Genomic DNA, 23,573 nt, shown 5'->3' on the forward strand with positions numbered 1-23,573 from the left:
TATTATTCTAACAGAAATGTGAATCGAAAAGGGAGTTTACACAGTTTAAAGTTCAGTAAAAATATGCAATCGGGACATCTGCATTTATGCTTTTCTAGTCGCCGGTCTCTGATTTGTGTTGCATTGTAAACAATTAACCTGAGTTTAAATTGACCGGGGATGAGCTGGTAATGTCAGAAGCATCACTAACGACCAACAAACCAAAGTTCTGTTTTGTTATGGTTTACACAGAGCTGTTGACATGACTATGGGACGGACGGAGCTACCAGCTATTATAATCAAACAACAAAGCGATGTGAATCTACCAATATGGATCCTCAACCATTAGTATTGGCGGCATGAAATATTATTATTATACCGTGAGTTTTATGATCCGTTGCACCACTAATCAAAGGTGAGGCGGTTGGAACAGAAATGAAACCAAATGGCTAAATTCTGTATTTCTACAGCCAAGACTTTGAAGCTCCAGCAACACAATTGTCTATCAACAACATGATTGATCACACACATATACCATTTCACAAGGGACATCGATATTTTCTCACTGCCTCCGTCTCTGTTACTTTATGATTCTCCCAGTATGCCTCTCTCTCTCCCACCTCTCTTCCTGTCTACAGAATCAAAGAAAACTAGAGACCATCTTGGGACCACACCAGCCGCAATGCCTAATCTGAGCGGGGGAGTAAAGTGCTTCCTCTCTTTCTACCTCCCCTGGCGCCCTTGCAGACCACACCCACCTTTGAACTCTGCCTTCATGTTAAGCTCAACTACTACCTGTCAAGTTGTTCGACTGCATCTTGCAGTATTGCATGTTTCTATTCATAGTAATTACTGTCAGTTGGTTATGGACGGATAAAGATAAAGCAATAATGTTTCACAGTAATTGTGTTACTTTCTCTCATGAACACAGAGTCCACAAGTAATAACTGCACTGATTTGACACAATGATATAGCACTTTATTTAACAGTACTGAATGACTAAAACTCGATCTGACTTTGAAATTTCCAAGATGAGTCTGGTTTGCAGTCTTTAATGATACTCCAAGCTTTTAAATCCTTGTAACATGCCTTTCTCTGCAGACAATGACACTGCAAAAGGTCAAAAAGTAAAGACACTTCAACTCTGAAACTGATATTCAAGGAGAAAAGGAATTCTCTGCACATCGTTCAGCGGTGAGCAGCTGAATCCGGTGCTGAGATCACTCATTGATTTATAGGCGGCAAGAAAATGCTTCAGTCCTCTCTCCAAACTGAGATTGGACCCGGGAATCCCTGGCCAATGATACGAATCATCGACTTTTAGGTTGCAGACCCCATAAATGACGAACATCAATACTGGAAACAGACAGACTACAAACTACAAACCAAGGTAAACTATTCTTTTTAAACCTGTTGTGTTTGCTCAGAGCCAGACTCTCACATAAGAGCAGACAGAAAATTAGTTTTGTCAAAGAATTCCTGGAATGGACGGTCTGTATTTAGTTCAGAACAGCCTGTGCTTACGCTCTTTAGGATACGGTTAAGTAATTTGTAGAGTATCTTTAGAAGAAAAAGTGGGAGGCTAAGCTGGTTATTTTACTGAGAGCGGAGGAGGTGTCAAGAGACTTCCTTTAGCTAATAGCCTTCTCCCTTTACTTAAATAAACATCTGAGCAACTTCAAACCAACAGACTGAAATGTTCACAAACAGACATGCACACACACACACACACACACACACACACACACACACGAGCCAGGATGCATTTGATACGGGTAGCCAAAAACAACAAAACATACTACTTTTTTTTTTAAGAGAGATTCAAAACTGTATCCAAACTAATTTGTTATTATAATAAAATTGCTTGAAAGTTAAAAAAAATATTAATTTGCCTAAAGTGTGATCCACGCATATATAAAAAGGTAGTGTGCACACAAAAAGACAACTGACTTGTCTGTTGTCTGCAAAACACAAACACACCCACATACACACATCAGAGTGGAGATGAGACTATGAACCAGCTGTTAATGAAAGGTTTTGTAAACAACCCACCCTGACATAAAAGAGAGCTGATTACTACTCTGGAACAGAGCGGTGATGGACTGGGATAGCATCACTAATACACACATGCACACGCACGCGCACACGCGCACACGCACACACACGCACACACGCACACACAGAGGGAGACTTCAGACAACACCATCTCTTTGGAGCCCCGTGGGACATTGGTATTATCACTGAAGAACATACACACACATACACACACACACACACACACACACACACACACACACACTCAGACAACCTGATAGAGAGGCAGAGAAAGAGAAGTAGTCACTTGATACAGTGCAACATGAAAGAGCAGTCTCAACAGTGAGACATTGTCATCATCACTATAGTACACAAAGCTGCATATACACAGGCACTAACACACACATGCACGCACACACACACGGTACATTCACAAATTCTATTGAAGCGCAGCAGGATATTATCATAATCCCCAACAGGTACGAAGCAGTACACCAATCAAGGTCAACTCTGCTGCAGTGAATGGTGAGTGGTTCTGATAACAGCAAGGAGAAGGAGATGCAGTTTTTAATGACAGGATGGAGGAGGAGGAGGGCAAGAAACAAAGAAGAAAAGAACATCAAAGATCTAAACCTGTGTGTGTGTGGGGGGGGGGGGGGGGCGGTAGAGAGAGAGAGTCATTACAGTTTAAATTATGTTCATTAGTTTTTTATGAAGTTTAAGTTTCTATTTTGTGGATAAGGGCAAGCTCACATTGTTGGAACCAGATTTGTTGCTCAAGAGGCACAGCTGGGAATTTTATTAAAACAATGCCAGCTACAATGCTGCTCTGACACCACATTGATCTCTATTTTCGGAGAGAGCACAAATCTAAAAGGAAATTTGGCATTCGAAAAACAAAAGAAAATGTCTCAAAATATCACCACAAAAGTGATGGTTGGTATATGAATTTATGACCTGATAAGAAATCAGTCGGTGGGCGTCTGAAAAAATCTATTCTCTTTCTTCATAAAAATATGGGTTTAGATTTTATTGTGATTCATCTCTTTTTTTTAAAGACAGTATTGTGCACAGTGACAGTCCAGTGTGTATCAGAGAGGAACAGTTTGTGATATGTAAGGTCTTCATATAAGTAAGGTTCTTTATAACACAAACTTTATCTTATATCTTCTCTTTGTTGTATATAGATATGATAATTATATAGAATTACACATTCTTCATTGTGAATCCAATACTTTTGTCATAGCTCTACACTATGCAGGTTAAAACACTGCAAGTGAGATTGCAGTCAATATGAAGTTTACTGTGATTTACTATCGATGTATTTTCATCTCCACCCAAGAGACAATTCATTATATATTCACGGATGCAAAGTGTCTATAAATAAGCTTTAGAACTTGGTTAATTGCCCAGTGATGCTCTCTCTTTCTTTTTATGTGTGTATGTGAGTGTGTTTGTGTGTCCCTCTCTTGCTCTTTCAGCAAATAAGAAGTGCACATTTAGCAAGAGGCAAATTATATTGTGCAAATAATATATAAGGGTTATAGTCCGTGAAAATGATGACACATAGTATGCAGTTCACTTGAGGATGGACTTCTTCACACCAAATTCAATAATCACAACTTCCTGAATAGCTTTTTTTCACTGAAAAATGATCACACAGTACAAAAATGAGCCAATCGGAGGCAAGAGTGCCTAAATAATAATGAGATTCTGTCTATGTGTACACTTAAAGCTTGACAGCAATAGAAAAAACTGTCGCAGGAAATTACTTTTAAATCTTGCAAAAGCAGTCACATTCACATTTCAGCTGCAGTTAGTGTCTCAAATTCAGCCACCAGCATGGTTCATGCCTAAGTCTGCAGAAATAAATGGCTTAATCTTTCTCTAATACACACAAGCACACAGAGAAAACCATATTGTACACCCTCAATTATACCAGCGATATCGAAGATTCCCCAATGAATTCACGGCTGAAAGAAATCAACAGTACATATACTCAAGATAAAAAAAGAATGCATTCCTTTCTTTTCGCACATTTCAGCAGAGGTTGAAATAATAATAATAATAATAATAATAACAAGCCAGAAAGTCTTGTTGGGGAGGAGAGCTCAAAATAACAAGCAACCTCACAGACACAAGTTAACAATTTGGGTCACTCATCACCAAACATCAGTCAAAGTCACTTCACGCAGCATTGTGCATGCTGAAGAGTTTCCAGAAAGCTCTACTGTGAATGAATCCCTGTTGAAGCGTACATGGTTTTGGCATCTTTACTCTCACTTGGTGGGAGTAGTATTCACCACCAGGCTGATGTCTGTCTGGGTATTTCTTTAGAAGGTGGATTCTATGGAGCTGTTGGTAAAGACAACACCGATGGCGGTTTCTCCTTCATCCAAACATCACTATGGCAACTGACTGGAGGACTCTTTAAACAGAGTCCTACTCGGCACAATTTATACTTTTCATGCGAGCACAGGATTTGTATATGGCTTCCTCTCCTGGAAACAGTGTATGTGTGCGTTTGTCCTACCTCCAGAGATCTCGTTGGCATCCTCAGTAGGTACAACTGACTCAGTCAGCCTCTCTGGCTTAGTCTTGTCTTCTCCGTCCCTCTCACCTCTTTCAGCTTCAGCAAATAAAATGGATTAAACCACAAGTTAGCAGAATAGCATAACATAACTGTTATTTTAGAGATTCCCATCTCTATCTGGGTCTACATCCATCCATCCATACATCCATCCATCCATCCATACATACATACATACATACATACATACATACATACCCACATATATTTGATATATAGATTACAATAGAGAAGTGAAGTAGAGCAGAGTAGAATACAGTAGAGCAATAGAAAAGAAACAAAGTAAAATGCATGAACGCACCTTTATGTCTGCCCTGAAGTGGCGAGCTCTGCTCACTGCCACTGACGCTGATGACACTGGCAGTGTAGTCCTTAGAGGGGCTGTAATCTGTTATCAACACCTTTGTGTCAGATTTAGATATTATAATCTCCCTCTGCTGACCACCTGAAAGACAGAGAGAGAGAAAAGGTGCAGAGGGACCAAAGGTTAGAAATATTAGTATTCTCGTGACCGAGACAAAATTAAGTTAATCCAGGGAAGAGTTGATTAACATCCTCTATACTGAAGGCAGGCAAATATTGTGTTTAAGGTCGAAATAATCTACTTTATGCATTTCTTTGTGAGCATATATGTTCAAAAAATATTGAAATGAAAACAATAACTCCAAAACCAAGACATTTTGTGGTCCAAAATGTGATTCTGTTTGATGTTGTTGTTGTTGTTACTTCCAAGGCTTGTGGTTGGAGCTAAAAGAGATTAAAATTTAGCGCTGGTTTTGGGTTTTGACGTTTGGGTTTTACCCCTGAAATACATTGTGGATCCTCACAAAGAAACAAGTAAGTGTGTCCTTGTGTCATCTCCTTAGCAGCTAATCCTCATCAGGCCAACAGGTCACATTATCACCGCATTTCAAGTTTGACCCAGCAATCAATGTCACCATCAATAAGGTGTGTGTGTGCTTCCTCAGCTCTTCTGTCCCTTGTGCCTGCAGAGTGATGATTAAAGACGCCTTTAGGGGAAAAGAGATAAATCTTACTGAAGGGGACAGCAGGTCAGCTGAGGTAGCTGCACGGCTCGGTGTTCACACCACAAACCAGAACCGTAGTCTGAGCAGGGTGACATACCTACTGTCAATCAACCAAATATCTGGGCTGAACGTGAAAGGTAGGCATTCACTGGGTCACCATATGACAAATGAGTGTAAATGGCTCTGTTTTCCAAAGGCCGGAAATTAATTAGTAGACTTTTTTTTTTTTTTTTACATAAGACATTTTGGCTTGTCATAATAGAAAAAGCACAGCGGCAATTGATGACATTAAAAAAAGGACTGCATTCTCTTTAGGTGAGCTAGTTCCAGGTTGCTGGTAATGTGCATGCTTGCTCACTGTCATGGCGTACTGATACTCTTGATGGAACTGAACTATCATTCATTAGTCTCACCTGTGTTTATCCTACAGCCATAGCCAAAATGTCTGCCATGAAAAAGGTCTAAGTATCAACCTGCAATCCCCTGCTGTCTCACTTTCTGTCTCAGGCTGAGAGCCACAACTAACACGTCACGTGATGTGCTGTGAAAACCCAAACGTTTGAGAATACGCCAATTCACTTGCTTTCCGAGGGGTAGAAAAAGTATTATATAGCTTGATACCACGCACATGTCTGAAAGCTAAATGTTATCTAAAAAAACAAGTCGAACAACATCTTAAAAATGGTGCACAGACATGAGTAGTACTGATCTTTTCAACTCCTGACAATAAAATAAACACAAATGTTCTCTTTAAAGTACACTTGCCACATTTATTTAAGCAATAAGGTTCGAGAGGCAGGACTGTATCGTGGTTTTAAAAAAAAGCGCCACTTTATACGCCGCTCTATTCATTTGAGGTTTTACACGTGAAAAGACTTGATGAGAACTTACTATCTGACTCTGATTGACTGTCTACAAATGAAAAATGAAAACTTGTGTACATGAAATGTGTAATCCCGTGATGGTCTGAACAGTCGATCTATAGAACAATGTTTTATAATGGTGAAGTAAATCGCATGGCATAGACTGTACAAAGCAACGGCAATGTGTTTCCACTGTCTATTGCATTAGTGCGGCAGTAAATCTGCACATTCTCCTGCACTGCTGTCAACCTAATTTAAACCTCAGAGACTGAATGGATTGTATACCACTTTGTGTACCAATTCTTGTAAAGCAAACTCACTGGACAATATCCAAGTCATTCATCTTGCAGAAACACAGTGACAATAACTTACAGTTGTATAAAGTAAAAACTGAAACTCTTTTTCTGCTGGCGTTGGCTTCAACTCCGCTGAGATTTGAAAGAGTAAATATTGACATCTGGTACTGATGAGTACACAAATATGCAAGCACATACAGACAAAACCCCCATTATTTGAATTCCCAAATTGTTGGCAGGCTATTGAACAGACTTCCAATAAGTGCTTATTTTAGTTCACTTCATGCACTGTCAAAATAAAATAATAAAGCTACTGGATCGAGGGGGTAGGTGGGGGATATGTTTTAGAGAATATAAGCATTTCGAAAGAAAAACTGACATTTTTCTTGGCAAAAATGAGTTAATTGCTTCGACCTTAAACCTAAATTCTTATCCAATTGCATTTTAGTTTAGGAGAAAAGGTCATAGCTGCCCCTCTGACTGCTGCTTTTGTGATCTAAAATGGTGTTTTATTCTCAACAAAAAGACTTCAACCATTGTTGACAAGCTTTACCGTGGGTGTTGTTTACCTCATCTGACACCAACGGGATATGAGGACACAGGACAGTGTTTTGTGTCCTCGTCCTCCTTATTATCAAAGAAGGCTTTATTATCCACATAGTGTGAGGACACTGAAAGTTTTTACTGCATTTGCTGAATGCCAGTGAGCTACTGTTGCACTCCCTAAGAGGAAGTGGCCATAAATTTCATTTTTTGTTCTCTTTTCAGCTGTCGGAGGCAGCAAGGAATTGTCAGACGAGGCGTTTCTTTCAAAGGAGAAGTTTTACGATAGAGTGCTTATTCAGTCCTACGTATTCCTTTTTACAGCGGCTGCAAAAGAATTGTCTACCTTCAGCACAATGTTAATACCAACAAAGGTATAAAGATTAATGTAAAGAAGATGTATGGCTGCGATGGTAGGCGCACTCTGATTGCACGATGAAGACTTCAGCAGTTCAGGGTGATTACTGAGTGCACTGTGCGTGCCCAGAAAGAGACGAGGTCCTGCACTGTGTCTGTACTGGCGCAGGATGAAAGCAGAATATCAGGTGTCAATCATGCCAACAAATCCATACAGTGATAATGCAGTTTACTGCTGAAAGAATGACGACTATGGCTAACGTTGTTTGTCATCTGTCTTATACCCACAATCTACATCCGGTGAGTTAGATAAGTCTGAACTGGACTGAACTCCATCATGATTCAGTGTGTGTCCTACTGTCCTGTGTACCTATCTGTCCCATTTAAAAAGATGTGCTGACAGAATCCACTTACACAGCAAAAAACATTCCTTTGTCTCAAACTTGGCAGAGGTACAGGACAAACTTTGAGTCCTCCACATCTCTCAAGAGTGTGATCCCTTCAAAGGAGCTTTGATAAGAAGTAAATTACATAATCCTTCCTGACAGACAGAAAATCCAAGTCATAATGGGATCCTTCCCCCTCAAATTTAAACGTTAAGTCCTACTTCTTTGGTATAGAAGTGTGTGCGTGCGTGTGTGTGTGTGTGTGTGTGTGTGTGTGTGTGTGTGTGTGTGTGTGTGTGTGTGTGTGTGTGTAAACAGCAAAATGATCCTACCTGTACTGTTGTAGAGAAATAGATAGCTGTCAAAGTCTCCTTTGGGCTCCCTCCATGAAACCAGGAGTTTGCTTGGGCTCAGCACTTTGAAACGCAGCCTCCTTGGAGCTGGAACTGAAAAACAATTAACCACAATTAAATCAGCTTCAATAAAGCTAGGGGATGATGATGATGATTGGAAATAAAAAAATACGTTGATGAATAAAAATGATAATCAAAATGTTCCCAGCCACCTGGTGTTAACATGACAACAAGTTAGTGGTTAAACCCAGAAACAACCAAAAGAGAGAACAAAAGCTTCACCACAAAGAGACACAAATCAAAATCACTCAAAGAGGAAACATAACAATGGATGCACAGAAGGACATGGAGAGGGCTGAGAGAATTTCCATTTAAAAGTTGCTGTATCCATGAGAGCAACACATAAAGGAGCATGTCGGCATGTCATACCGATCAGCTTCAGCTCAAAACAACATGAAAGAGGTTTTAAAAGGCACAGATTTAGAAGAAAGCGTTTCCAGTCAAATTCTCTTTATAAGATATTTTCCAAGGACAAGCCAGGAGGGACGATTTAAATTTTTGTCACAAACGAGTGAAGAGAAGTGAAAAGAAAGAAAGAAAAAAAAAAGCAGTTTCTGCCTGTGCCAATGTGTGGTAATACATTTCTGATATATACAATATCGTGGAGAAATGATTACAGAGCAGCATCCTGAGCAGCCCTCTGTCAATGAAAAGAGATCAGCAGTGGCCTGGTAAAAATGATGCTAACAGCAGCCTTTCTCTGCATGTGTGTGTGTGCAGTCTGTGGCTTCTTACAAACACACTGAGGCAGCTTGTTTGTAAGAATAATAATAAATGTGGTCGAGAAGCACAAGAGAATTTGACTGTTTTTAATCTGCACAGAGAGAGAAATACAACTGAAGAAAAGAACAGACAGCAGCAACACTGAGTCTAGCGTTATGGAATACTACAAAATCCACCTCAAAACAAAAAGTCGCTGACATAACCTTGATGTCTGCGACACATATCACCATTTCATTATATCATCCTATGTTAGTTCATACGTACAAAGCATTCACCACAAACCACTCATTTGTAATATGTTTCTACAAAGTTTCTATAAATGACTCGACACTGTCATCCATAAATCTGATGACACTGCCAATGTAAAGTCACTCTACCTGTCAGCACTTTCTTTAAAAACATGTCAAGGATAGGTTCAGGATAGCACTTAATTAATAAGTAGATAGCTTGGTAAAGTTTTGGATTTTCTTCTTTGCAGTAATCTAAATTAATGAAGAGCTAGAGTATAAACTCTGTCTGAAGGTATCGGGAATAACAATATTGAGCTACAATTGAGATTCCAAAGTATCCCTTTAAGCTGTAATAAACGTTAAAGGACCCCTCACATTTACTGCTGACCCATATTAACGATTTAACAACCAACAAAAATGTGTGCTGATCTGTCGATTATGATGATTGTCTGAAGAGTGCTGACATGTAAAGACTGTACATCGGGCATTACGGAGAAACTGTTCAGAGAAAAAATGGGTGATATGACGTTGACAAACCTGAGGTGTACTGTGCAGGATTTTCACTCGGTGATGAAAACAGACCTCAATCAGGCCATAATCAGGTCGACAGCATTTTCCAAATTGCATTATTGTTGTTTTGTAAGAAGAAACGTTAGATTTGCCCGACTCAGCTCTGTTAATTTCCACATTTTAAAATGATGATGACCATAATTGTTAGTAGTTGAATGAACTTGGGTAAAAAAAACTATAATAAACTGATTTAGTTTGTGTTAGTAATCCATATAATTGAAATATATAGATGTTCTAACTTGTATCCACTCAAATCAATTATCAAGATAAAGAGGAAAGTTTGATATTGACTTCCCTTGCCAACATGCTTAATATTTTAGCCATGTTAAAGACAAGTCCCAGTTAAAGAATCCAAAATAACAGAATCCAGTCTCATGTTTGCAAACAAGGACAAATTAAACATGTCCCCATATCCTATAATGCCACTTAATTTGCTGTCACAGTTTTTTTTAAGATGTTTTTCTGGACTTTTTGATGGAGAGATGGGGAGAGAGAGAGGGGACGGCATGCAGAGGTCAGACCTTAACCCAGCCACAGTGGTAGAGACTCAGGCCTGGCACATGGTGAGCCACCCCCTCAACTTCACAGTTTGACATTTTGCTCACTACTTTTCTTAAGTAATCAAATTGCGAAACCTATCAAATACCCAAAATGCATAGAATGAAACGGTATAATTACACCCCACAATACGGATCTATGAATAATTCAAACCTGTGATAGAGCTAGTTCATTATTACTCTGGTAAATTTTAGCGTGTGCTTGATTGTAGGTGAATTGAGTTGGCAGACAGGGTACTAATAACCGGGTGCCTTGAACAGCTTCATCTTTGCTTTGCATGTCAATGAACACACACATGCACGCGCGCACATTCATACACCCACTGAATTTTAATAGAAAAGGTATGTAAAAAAAGAATGAGACAACTAAGACCCTCTTTATTCTGTGAATGCGTGTCACGGTTCTATGAGTTGGAGGCTATTCTAGTGAGTGACAGCAACTATGATTAATGAATATGGACATAATAGCTCTTATGGGTGCGGATGCAGACAGTACATGAGGGTCTCTGATATAAATTACCCTTTGCAAATCTCTGTTGTTGTTTACCACCGTAGAGACATAAACATAATCCAAGAACTCGACATGTGTCTCAATCCAAGATGCTCTGGTGAAACGCATTAGACATCCTCTCCCGATAACATACTTTGCTTAGATATTGTAGAGTCTGGCTAGAAGAGTTAAACTCTCCACCCTGAACTTACAGTACATAGCTCAAACCCATGTATAGCACAACAGTATATCACACAAACCAGAGCCATTTACTCGAAAAAGTTACACCGATGGAATGAGCGAGCCACCTACAGCTCCTTGCCTAAGCTTTTGGCCAGGTAGTAAATGCAAATCCAGCCGTTTGGCAGAACTTTGGCGACGAATGCTTAGCAACACAATGTAGCTCCAGTAAATAGTCTGAGTCACCAAAGCCCCAATGAAGGAATTTACAAACGCCTAAATAGCTTAGAAATCCCTTCAAAAAATATATTCAACATGTTCATACCTTGTGCAGCTTAACCTACATTCAAAATGTCTAATTTGAAGTATGAACTTCTAATCTCCCGAAAAGTCTGTAACTGGAGGCACAGAACAAAGTGATATGATGTGGGTTAGAGTGATACGTGCACAGCTTGACGCCCAGTCTTTAAGAAGAGATGACTCCTCCCAGGATTGCTGGTAGATGAGTAAATGTCGTCCAATCCTCTGCTCCTCTTCATCTCCTCTCTCCATCCCTCCCCTCAATCCTTGTCTCTGTTTCAACTTTGTCTATAAACTTCCTCTTTCCATCGTCTGATTTGGCCGTTCTGTACTACGTTGGCTTCTTTTCATCCTGCTACTCTCTTCTTCTTCTTCTTCTTCTTCTTCTTCTTCTTCTTCTTCTTCTTCTTCTTCTTCTTCTTCTTCTTCTTCTTCTTCTTCCTTCCTTCCACTTTACTTTAAATGTCCTCTTCCAAGGGACTATAATCCCATACAGTTTCTGGCTAAATGCATTGAAGAAATCAACAACTGGATGTGCCAGAGTTTTTGGTCCCAAGGACGAAGGATCAAAAGTCAGCGCTCAGATTCAATCGCCGATGTTAAAAACCACAAACCAAGGCAGAAATCTAGTAGAGTTATGGATTCAGACCTCAACCTGAACAGCCATATCAAGACAATCACAAAATCAGCCTAATATCACCTAAAGAATATATCAAGGATTAGAGGATTTATGTCTCAACAGGATTTGGAGAAACTTGTCCATGCGTTTATCTTCAGTAGACTTGACTACTGTAACGGTGCGTTCACAGGCCTCTGTAAAAAGTCAATCAGAAAGCTGCAGCTCGAGTCCTCACTAAGACCAGGAAAGCGGATCACATCACTCCAGTTCTTCCTGTCCAACAAATAATTTACTTTAAAATCCTGCTGCTAGTTTATAAAGCACTGGATGGTTTAGGGCCTACATACATTTGTGATCTGCTGCTCCCTTGTGAACCATCCCAACCCCTCAGGTCGTCTGTTCCAAGAGTCAGAACTAAACACGGAGAAGCAGCGTTCAGTTTTTCTGCTCCACATATCTGGAACAAAGTGCCTGAAAGCTGCAGGTCTGCTGAGACCCTCAGAAACCCTCATAGACCCCCATAGACCCTCAGCTCCTTGAAATCCAGATTGAAGACTTTTCTGTTTGCTGTTGCCTTTTAATTGAATAAGATTCAAGGATATCAATCAATTTCTTCATCTCACTACTGCATTTTATTTCTTTAACTGCACTGCAACTTGTATTCTATTTCTTGCTTTTTGACTGTTTTAAATGTTTTAATGAATGTTCTTAATTGTTTTTAAATCTTGTTTTCTTGCATTATGTTTAGATGTTTTTTATGGTTTTATGTGAAGCACTTTGAATTGCCTTGTTGTTGAAATGTGCTCTACAAATACACTTGCCTTGCCTCGCCTTGCTTTTCTTTACTCAACCATTTTTTTTTCCATGCCAGTTGCCTCTTTCCCATCTTCTATAACACTTTCTCCCTTCTCTCTGTCCTCTCAATCACATCATCGGTCTCATCTACTCATCCACTTTCTCCTCTCATTGCCTTTATTTCTTTTCCACTTCTCTCCTATACTTTACTCCATCATACTTTGATTGGTCCTCTTTCTCTTATTCATCATCTCCTCTACACATCCATCTCCTTCATTTCTAATGCATCTCACTCAAGACCTTTTTAAGTCCCTGTTTTCCTCTCCAGATTAGCACAGTACTGAGTCCACAGTGAGTGTTCAGGCAACAGTAGCGTCACTAATATGCAGGATTTATGGATGACAACTGCTGGCTTGCACTGTCACCACAAGATAGCTACTGTTTTGTACATGAGAGAGATAGGGGGAGTGTGTGTGAGTGTGTGTGTTTATCCAGCGCGGCAGCATGTGTTGTTTGATGAGGTCGGCGTCTAGTCGGTAGAAGAACTACTCTGCTCACCGAGATAGCACCGGACCCAAATCCGCTCTGGCTTTCTCTTTCTACCTCTTCACTCTTTATATCTCCTCTGCTGCTCTCATGAAACACCCCACTCTTTTATCACATCTCTCCCTCTCCTATTCCCTTGTCTTCTCTTCTCCTCTTTTATCCTATCTCCTCCTCCTCTGGCCCCTTCCTCTCACTCCTGTCCTTGGTGGCTTAACACTTAACACTCTCATTCATCGTTTTATCCATGTAAGTGATGCCTTTTTCCCTTAACTCTCATCTGTCTACTGCATTGTGTGTGTGTGTGTGTGTGTGTGTGTGTGTGTGTGTGTGTGTGTGTGTGTGTGTGTGTGTGTGTGTGTGTGTGTGTGTGAAGGCTTTCTAATAAGGTATGGCTGAATATTAAGAGTCTGCTGATGATCTGTCTCCATGTGCATTCTGTTGAAGGGAGCCATAATATTATGCATGTCTACCAACCAACAGTGAAAAAAATCCATCACCATAAAATACCCAACTAGGTTAACACTAAAGGAGATGCTTGACATTAAACGAGAGTTTTCAAGCCTTTCTAAAGTCTAGGTTAGCCTTTCTAAGTCTGACCATTTCCAAGTCTAGGTCCCTCCTGTGTACACTTCAACATGACATTATGTGTTGCATTTAGTCTTTACAGCATCAATTAAAGGATAGTTTATTACAACTATGGTCTTTTTGTAGTTTTGGTCATGAACAACATGCAATATCTCTAGACTCTGGTATTTAGTGAGAACATTGTTTGAATAAAATCTTTCGGAGCAAGAAACAAAAGCTCATATCAATCATACACATTTTAAACAAACCCCCAGGTTAGCCAAACAGTCCCTAAACATATAGTTTAAAGACGACTACCTGGTTCAAATACCTTCTGTACATATTGTAGTGTTAGTGTGCAATAACCTGCAATGCTACTGTTGTGGTTCACTCTTGAAAACAGTCCACTGTACTACCGACCCATGAGCTGAATTGAATGACTATCAGTGAACTCAGTGAAGCATCGAGCAGCTAAAGGTATATTTCCCTCAGGAGTTGGTGGAGACCAAAACCGGAGTGAATATTTGACTGCTACTCATTCAGAGGTAAACTGCTGCACCTGTTAACACACAACTGTTCGCCACACCAACTTAAAATGTATGAAATGTCTGTGTTGTGTTTATAGTTTGTCTCCATTGCCCCCAAGTGGCCAATAAAACGGTTACTTACTTGTCCCGACTGACTTTGTTTTAGCAACGTCCTGATGTTACCAGATTTCAGAAATTACTTTTGGTGAGAATACAATTTTGTCATAACCATTAGACATGACGGCCAGAACTACAACAGTATTTTCTTTAAATTTGGGATTATATATGGAAGACATGGTGTTCATCTTGTGTGTTGTAAACTCTGGTTTCTTGATTGACAAAAGCTGCAGCAGCAGTTCAATCTTAAATGTGTAATTTTCTTACCTCTATGGCAGTTTTTCCTCAGTTATTTTAACAAAACCAGGTCCCAAGTAGCCGACTCACATCCTTGTCCTACAGCAATATCCACTCAACCAGGAGCCCCTTCGGGCTTCACACGCGACACGTCTATGTTCCAAAAGGCTTGTATCCTATTTCATGCTTTTCAGACTGCAAATCCTTCACCTTCCTAGCTCCACTGTGGTAACCATACTGTGCAATGTGGCATATGAATGCATTTTGGATGGAGAGTGAACTGGATATCCAGAGTGATATTAATATACATTGTGTTGTTCTATATCTGTCCTCGCAAGAGATGTGTGTTTTCCAAATAAATCAGCATTAGCTCACGTTCCCATTCATTAAAGTTAATTTGGTTTATTTACAATCAAAATAACCACACAGAGCCTCCTGCACATCACATATTCAATGCTCCATTTAGTCCAAAGTGGCTGATGATTATGACATGCCAGCAGCAGTCGAGGTTTGGAAAATTTAGCATTTACAAATATTCAAAACAGGTTGTTTCATCCCAACCTCTCTTTTGTTTTATGAATAAATTATTTCCCAACATTGGCTTCTCTCCTTGTTCATTATAACTGAAATTATTGACTTTTCGCTTACACCAATTCAACAGGGTGCCATCTAACCACATCCACGCGGCACACAAACACAAAACGGCATTATATCTGTAAAACGTGTTCTCGGGCTCACAATCTGTTGGGATGTTTACGGAGGAACTGTATTGACCCGGCCAATCAACAAAATCAATTACAATAATTAACTTTATATAAGCAAATATAATGCATAATAATAATCTAATTTTGTTAGCAGAGGTGCTGTGGATGCCAACGTCTGTCTGTCTCTGCTCCCCACTTTGGTCCAGAATGAAATATCTCAAAAACAATTGATATCTTAACAACTGTTGGTTCACCGTCAGAGGATGAATCCCTTTTTGGGGATCTTCCATCATGAGGTTGACAGGTTTAGTTTAAAGTTAAATGTTTTGATAACTGTTTGATGGAAAGCCCTGACATTTTCTACAGATATTCAATTGTTCTAAGATCAATTCTAATGACTTTGTTTATTATTCGTCTTTCCCTCTAGTGCCACCATCGGGTCAACATTTTAATGATAAATTGAAAAGTGTTCCCCCTACAGATACTTTTTGCTGTAAAGATTGAAAGAAATATAAGATGGGACGACTTTAAGGAAGTTACACATTAAATGTTAGAAATTTATTTTGCAAATTATTACAATAAAGAATGTTTCTTAACATAGTTGACACTAAGTTTGAACTCTATAAACACATTTTTTAGGAGTCAGTGTTCCATTAGGTTTAGATTATTTTTATTTCAGCGAAAGTAATTTGTCTGTAAAGGAAAATGTTTCACAATTGCGCAATGACAAAAGGCATGTGCAACAGTCAAATATGCAATTTATTTGATTTACCGATTAAATGATTCCTATACTTCAATCATCTTAAATACAGCTTGTTACGTTTGAATGCAACATCATCTGATGCGTTAGTCATTTCTTGCAGAGAAAACCCCTTCCTGAACTGACCGTGCACTCTTTGGTCGTGGGAGTTCCTAACGATACCCAGACATTTGTGTTGTGTATACAAACATCCTCCATGGGTAAAGCACACACTAATCCTCAAGCTCAAATACCCTCTGACCAGATGTTGCAGCTTACAGGGACAGACTGGGCATAAAATGCATGGCTATCTCATGCTCCCTAATGAAGGGACTGAACAGAGCACGCTCCCATGGTGTCTGGGAGGCCGTCCATGTTCTGCCGTGATTCACTGGGATCACATCCCAACCTAATTTATGCTATGCTGTCACACTTCTGTCTCACGTCCCGTTTCTGTCTGCCGGCAATGAAAAACATGTACTACAGAAAGGAGATGGGGAAAAAAAAAACTGATGAGAAGCAGAGGGAGAAGGATGGAGGGAGAGAACACAGAAGAAAGACGTGGAGAGAGAGCAAAGACTGAGAACTAAATGAGGGGAAAGACATGAGAAACTAGAAAACTCCTTTCCTTTCAAAGCAATCGCTTTAGTGAGGACTTACACGGGTAAATAAACTAAAGCAGCCACACACAGATCCACTCAGATTTGTGTCATACGTGGATTATTTACAACTTCAAATATTTCATTGATGTCTATGCGTAGCGTTCCTTTAAACAAGACCTGTTTCTTCCCTGCTCCTTTAACTCCACATCCTGGAAGGAATGTGAGCTACACACACACACACACACACACACACACACAAACACACACACACACACACACACACCTATATGCACGTACACAGCTGGGTCAGTTAAATATTTAAATGTCCCTTGGGGTGATTTTCATATTATGTCTATCCAGAAATCTACAGTAGGCCTGACTCTTTGCACTTCATGGGCTGCCAATTGCAAACACACAATCCTGTGAACTCATACAAACAGTTGCAAGCATGCACATACACACACACACGCACACACACACACACAAGTCATAAGATTCAGAAAAGATGTCTCCGACAGATTTGTTGGAATAAGTTGAATTTTCTCTTACAGCTGTTGTTGAAATCGCGTCGGACATCTATCACTAACCTCCTGGTCTTGATCACATGATAAGAAAGGATTACCAGGTAGTTTGGCTTAATCTCTCAGGCTAATAGTTGCTGTATTGACAGAGAGGAGCAGCCGGAGTGTCAGCATCCGAGTCTCATTCAGACAAACAAACACATCTGTTATACTTTAACACCCTTCCCTACCAATAATGACACATGATGATACATTAACATATATAATGTGCTCAACTGGAACTAAAATATGCATTTTGTTGTTAACAGTGCATCCAGATTTTTAACATCCATGTCCAAAATCAGACAGACAGCAGCCCACTTTTTGATGAGACTTATGATTAAATCAGGCTTGCTGGGGTATGAGGTTGATTGCAAAGCACACTGGAGCGTAATATATTGAGCAGCAATCCTCACAGCCTGAAGCGCACCGTTACAACACGTTTATTAAAGCCCCTCTGAAGCATGGCGACATCGGCAGCGGGATTGAAAGCATTGCCGTGCTGCTGGGGTGAAATGGCACGACGATATGGAGGCGATATGATCATAAGCGTGATGTAATCTAATTGGACTGAGCCTGCACGTCAAACAGAGAGACTGCAGAGCGAGGAATGGTGTTGAAAACGGGGGAGGAGAAGACACGGAGAGGTCAGGTGAGGGAAGGGAACAGGATGTGGAGATACAGGAGGGCAGAGCGCTGAAGGGAGAAAGGAGAGAAGAGGGATGACGGACACAGATGGGAAGAGATTGGGTGGTGAAGGTGTCAAGTGGAGGAAGATTTAAAAGCAAAGAAAAAGTTAGATGGGGTGGAAATGGAGGAACTCGCTGGGAAGGTAAGGGAGGAGAGGGATGGGAAGGGGAGAAGCAGAGAGACAACTCTGGACAAGAGGGAAAAGTTCTTACCTTGACCCTGTGCCTTAGAGGGGAAATGCAAAACCAGGACCAGCAACACCAGTGGGGTCCACAAGCACCACCTAATCTGCCCCGCTGACAACATCCTCACAGCCAGCAGTCTAGACCTGCACGGAGAGAAGGAAGATCGTGTTCAGAAAAAGGAGGAATTGCAAAGCAAAGAGGGACAAAGCAAGAAGGAAATGCAGTAAGGGACGGAAAGAAAGGGGGATTTCAGTGAATGCCATTCAACTGCATGGAGGTTCTGTGGGTCAAGAAAACCCACCTTGCCCCCAAAATCGCTGATCTGGAATCAGTTAGCTCCTGTTTAATATCCACTTTGATACAATTACAGAGCAGCAGTTTGACAGTCTAGACTGACCGCAGAGCAGCGGTTGAGCCTCCCGCCCACACTAAGGGGAAAACAGTGGAGGACATTGTTGGAGGGAGGAGAGGAGAAGAAATGAACAAAAGAGCTGATAGAAAAAAAAGATGGAGGACAAACAGTGAGAGGCGGATAGGGGGAGAACAGTTTGATTGACAGTCCAGCGGGGAAACATTTCACGAGAACAGATCTTCTCCTCTTCTTCTTATCTCATATCCTCCTTTCACCCCCTTCACTTTGGTCCTCTACAACCCTTTGCTTCACCTCCTCTGTAGGCTGCCACTCATTATTTCACACTGGGGGATGGACACAGACAGACGTACTTATTATTTCTTTCCTTGAGAAACACACTTGCTGACAGTCGCGTGAAGAAAACAGCACGAGCGACAAAAGTTGTTCCTGAATTGAATGAAGTGGAGGTAACCCTGTGGTATTGAAATGACGGACAGCTCCTTCAATTCAGACGGGGTCAAAAGGCCAGAAATATGACAATAATAATAATCCATTTAATTGATATAGTGCTTTTCTAGATACTCAAAGACACTTTACATTATACACCGTAGACACAGCTACGGGGAGCAATGCAGGGTTAAGTGTCTTGCTCAAGGACACATCGACTAGGGCGGGGATTGAACTGCCAACCCCTTGATTGAAAGACGGGCATGCTAACCACTGACCCATAGTCACCCCAAATGCATGTCGATCAGCATGAAATACTCCAGGAAATAGGATAGTTTTCTCTCAAGGCATGAAGAGGGAACATGAACAGAAATGATTTTCCCTTTTATTCTCTCTCTAACACACACACGCACATACATACACACACACACATACACACACACACATAAATGAGAGTTAATCTCTCTAAATTAAGATTAGACACATTGTCAGAGTGAGGTTCAATTGAAAATGTAGTTCTCTTTACTCATGTGATGAAACATAAAGCAAATTGCGGCTCGATCTAACTCACATTAAGCCAGGGAGTTTCTTTTGTCTTCAGTTTGTGTAATTTCCTTTGCAACCGGTTAATTGGTTAGTGGAAACCAGAGCAAAGGCGTAGTCCTCATTACAAATTAAGCAGTCTATATATGCTCAAAGTGTGTGCTTTTAAAAGCTATTTGTGGAATACAGTTTGCAGACATATTCAATAACATTAAATCACAGTGCAAGACAGTGGAGGACACTTATTGTGTTCTTGGAAACAAATCCAATGTTCCACCTGCGAGACTGAACAACTTTGATTCACTGACCGTGTCTTCGAGGTTGGTCTCCAGTGATGGCTTTTGAAGTGCAGCTAAATAGCTAAATTAAAACATTGCGTTCAAATACTCCTCCAGCGCTGCACACCTGAGAACCGACTCACTCACACGTGCACGATGAATGAAATCGCCTTTACCTCTAGTCATCAATTCTTAGCGTCCCTTTATCCCTAAAGGAAATCCTCTGAATACGAAAGACCGCTGGGTTTCTCTTTTTTCTTACTCTTTCTCTTCCTCCTCCTCCTCTCTTTCTTTCTTTCTCTCTCTCACTCCTTCTCTCCGGATACAATTCGGTCGGTCCGGAGTGGGTGTTTCTCTTCTCCTTATTCAGCCATCCCTCCCTCCAGCTATTGCTCCCTGTCCCAACCCTTCGCCCCGAGAGAGAGAGAGAGAGAGAGAGAGAGAGAGAGAGAGAGAGAGAGAGAGAGAGAGAGAGAGAGAGAGAGAGAGAGAGAGAGAGAGAGAGAGAGAGAGAGAGAGAGAGAGAAACCCAGTGCCGCTGCGCAAAAACCTCCGCTGTCAACCTACAGGTTTCAATCCGGCTTCAGTCCCCCGGGGTCCTTAGTGCGCCTCCGCGATCACGACGGGACTCATCGTGGTCTCATATCCGGAATCAGCGCCTTTAAGGGATCCACATGGTGGTCGTTGCTGTTTGACTTGAGGAAAAAGTCCCGTTGCAAATGGCCCCGCGTGCGCTCGCAGCAGGTGCGCGCAGCCCGAGACGCGATGTTAAAGGCACCAAGACAGGTTTTCAGATCCACAGAAGAAAACACTTATCTGTGAAGCCTCGTCAACCAGTCCAAGTCCAAGTGTTTTATCACTGCGAACATGTCCATGAATATACATTTGAGTTCAAAGAATATTTACACTAATTCATTTTGATAATCTGATTCAAGCTACCAAGTGGAGCTCTGAGTGCTCAGGTTAACTTCTGTTCATTCATTGATGTGAGTCCATCTGTCCATTGTTGTTTACAGAATGTTAATATTCTAGGCTGAAACCAGAGGTGGCTGTAGGCTTTCTACCCATCAAGTTGTCCACATGTTCATCAGCAAATCAGTGAAATCAGTGAGCTGACATTTTATATTAAAGAATACAAAGAAACTGACTTTTGTATTGAGCACTTTTAATATAAATTGGGAATTACATTGTGCTGGAGAAAAAGTTTGTAATGCTGTCTACAGCCAGCTCCTCTGCTGGGGAAGAAGGTATGACTCGCCCTGAGGGGGACGAGAGGGAGTCATGGGAAACAGAGGCTGGTGAAATGTGCCTGTGGCTTGCTGAGTTGAAATGCTGTACAGCTACACTCCAGGTGTGTCCCTGAGGCAGCACGCACACACACACACACACACACACACACACACACACACACACACACACTCTCTCTCTCTCTCTCTTAATACACGTATGCACTCCTTAGCCAAACAACTGACGAGATGCTATGAACACTGTAATCAAGTGGATAAGGATTCAATATCCTCCTCCTTCCTCCCTTCCTTCCTCCTCTTTCTTCCTCCAGCCTCTTCCTCTCTTCCTGTCCGTCTGCCGTCTCTTTCCCGTTCATCTGCTGCCCGTTTGCAGCTGACCACACACCAAACAGCACCAGCTGCCAGAGTCCACAGACATGCTGACGTTTTAATAGGTGAAATTAAAGCTCCAACTCACCTGGTTGAAAGGAACTCAAGCTACAAATAGGTTTCACGTTTACTAAAATAGACAATATTAAAACCCGTTGTAAGCTTACTTTTGGTTTGACTTAGTATTCTGAGTGTGGTATCAGGTGGCTTTGGTTTGACAGCTCCTCTCTGGACGCGCACAGACCAACAGACCTAAAGACCTGCCCGGTGGATGAACCATGCTGCCCTCCATGTGTGTCCCTTTCCCCCGTCTATTCAATAGTCTTGATGTCTTGTCATTATTTGCCCCTTTATTATTTATTGTCTTACTTATTTTCCTTCTTTTTCTCTCCCTCTTCTTAATCTGTATTCCTACTTCTGTCTACCTTTCTGTTATCGCTGTCCATCCCAACCGTGATGAATAAATGCATCATGCATGGTGGAGTTGATCCATAGGTCATTTAGCTCAGTGCCGTTGACCATGCTGTGAAGCCTCATAACGTTTTTAAAGTCATTGCACTGCAAACAATATCTGTTTAGTGCTGGTACTTCTCCTTTCTACTGAGATGTTACCCTTATTGTCGCTTATATACAATAATTGTTTTTTATTTTTTATTTTTTTTACTCTTCTGGTCTAGACATCCTAATTTCTGTCATACAAGTCTGTGTGGGACTGAGTATTGAATCTCAGTTTTCACTTTCAACAATTGTACATATTATTCACCTCAGGAATTAGACTGGATGGGTTGTCTCACTGTGTGTGCACTCAGGTGATGTGTGACAGATCTCTATGGTAAGGCACCAGGGGACTTTGTGGCGAGACAGTATGAAAACTTAAAACTTGACAGCAAATTATACTCTGTCTGACACTGACAAGGTTTAGTGAAATGTTCCGCACACAAAACACCATTTCTTTTTTAAAAATGTATTTATCCCCCCCAAGATGCAACTAGAGTTTTTGTACAACAACTTTGTTAGTCGCCTTTAAACTGATCTTTGTGACATCTTCATCCCTTTAGTGTTTGAAGTTGAATAACTTATTGTAATAGTTAAAATGATCAAACTCCACCACATCCTCCTGCATTTCCTCTACCTTCCTATAATTATTACAAGCAAGCCACCATTGTTGGCTTTGACACACAGCCATAATTTCTGTGAGCGTAGGACTTCTCCCAGGAAACAGGAATGAACCCCTTCCTTTGTGTCTATATGCAGGCACATGATTAAGCTCAGACTGTGTGAAAGACAAATATGAGTTTCAAGGTATCAATCAGCAAAAGCAAGAGAACAGCAAATTCTCTCCTCAAATGTCAGTTATTAAGACGAAAAAGTTGTATATCTTCAAAAACTGCAACCTCCTGCAATTCAACAGCTGCAGCATTCAATAATATTATTTTTATACTATTATACTTTTTCATTTGATTCTTTTTGTTGAGTAAGACAATTGTGTGCACACACACACACACTGAATGAAAGAGAGAGAAACACACACACACACCCTGAATGAAAGAGAGAAACACACACACACATGTGACAAAAGACTACTATCTGCAAAGACTAAATTTACATTTAAATAAAGACCTCTGACACGTTTTGCTTTCGCACACAAACCGACACACACAGATACACCTGAAGCCCCACCGGCCCGACACTTTTAGAACGCAGAGATAACCCGAGGCGTGGGGCTTAGCATCACTGTCACCGCGTCATTCACACACACACAATGAGATGCATTTAAACCAGCAAAAATAAACACGCTTTGTTTGTCTTATAGACTCAAGCAAAAGGCCTGGACGAGTTCAAGTAGAGTTGACACATACAAGGGCTCGCAAACACACAAACACACACACGCACGCACACACACACACACACCG

The 23,573-nt window shown here is 40.8% G+C and overlaps 1 protein-coding gene across 1 annotated transcript in view; it reads right to left on the reverse strand.

Annotated features, from left to right (window-relative positions):
* Positions 1-18,877, reverse strand: part of col14a1a (collagen, type XIV, alpha 1a) — a 107,932-nt gene extending 89,055 nt beyond the window's left edge. The window contains exons 1-5 of the mRNA XM_034554304.1: positions 18,822-18,877; positions 18,452-18,567; positions 8,409-8,522; positions 4,905-5,048; positions 4,547-4,642 (exon numbers count right to left, since the gene is read on the reverse strand). Coding sequence (XP_034410195.1) covers positions 4,547-4,642; positions 4,905-5,048; positions 8,409-8,522; positions 18,452-18,567; positions 18,822-18,877 — 526 coding nt within the window. The remainder of the gene's footprint in view (positions 1-4,546; positions 4,643-4,904; positions 5,049-8,408; positions 8,523-18,451; positions 18,568-18,821) is intronic.
* Positions 18,878-23,573: the final 4,696 nt, after the last annotated feature.

The sequence above is a fragment of the Cyclopterus lumpus genome, chromosome 16, assembly GCF_009769545.1.
Source record: "Cyclopterus lumpus isolate fCycLum1 chromosome 16, fCycLum1.pri, whole genome shotgun sequence".
Lineage (NCBI taxonomy): Eukaryota > Metazoa > Chordata > Actinopteri > Perciformes > Cyclopteridae > Cyclopterus > Cyclopterus lumpus.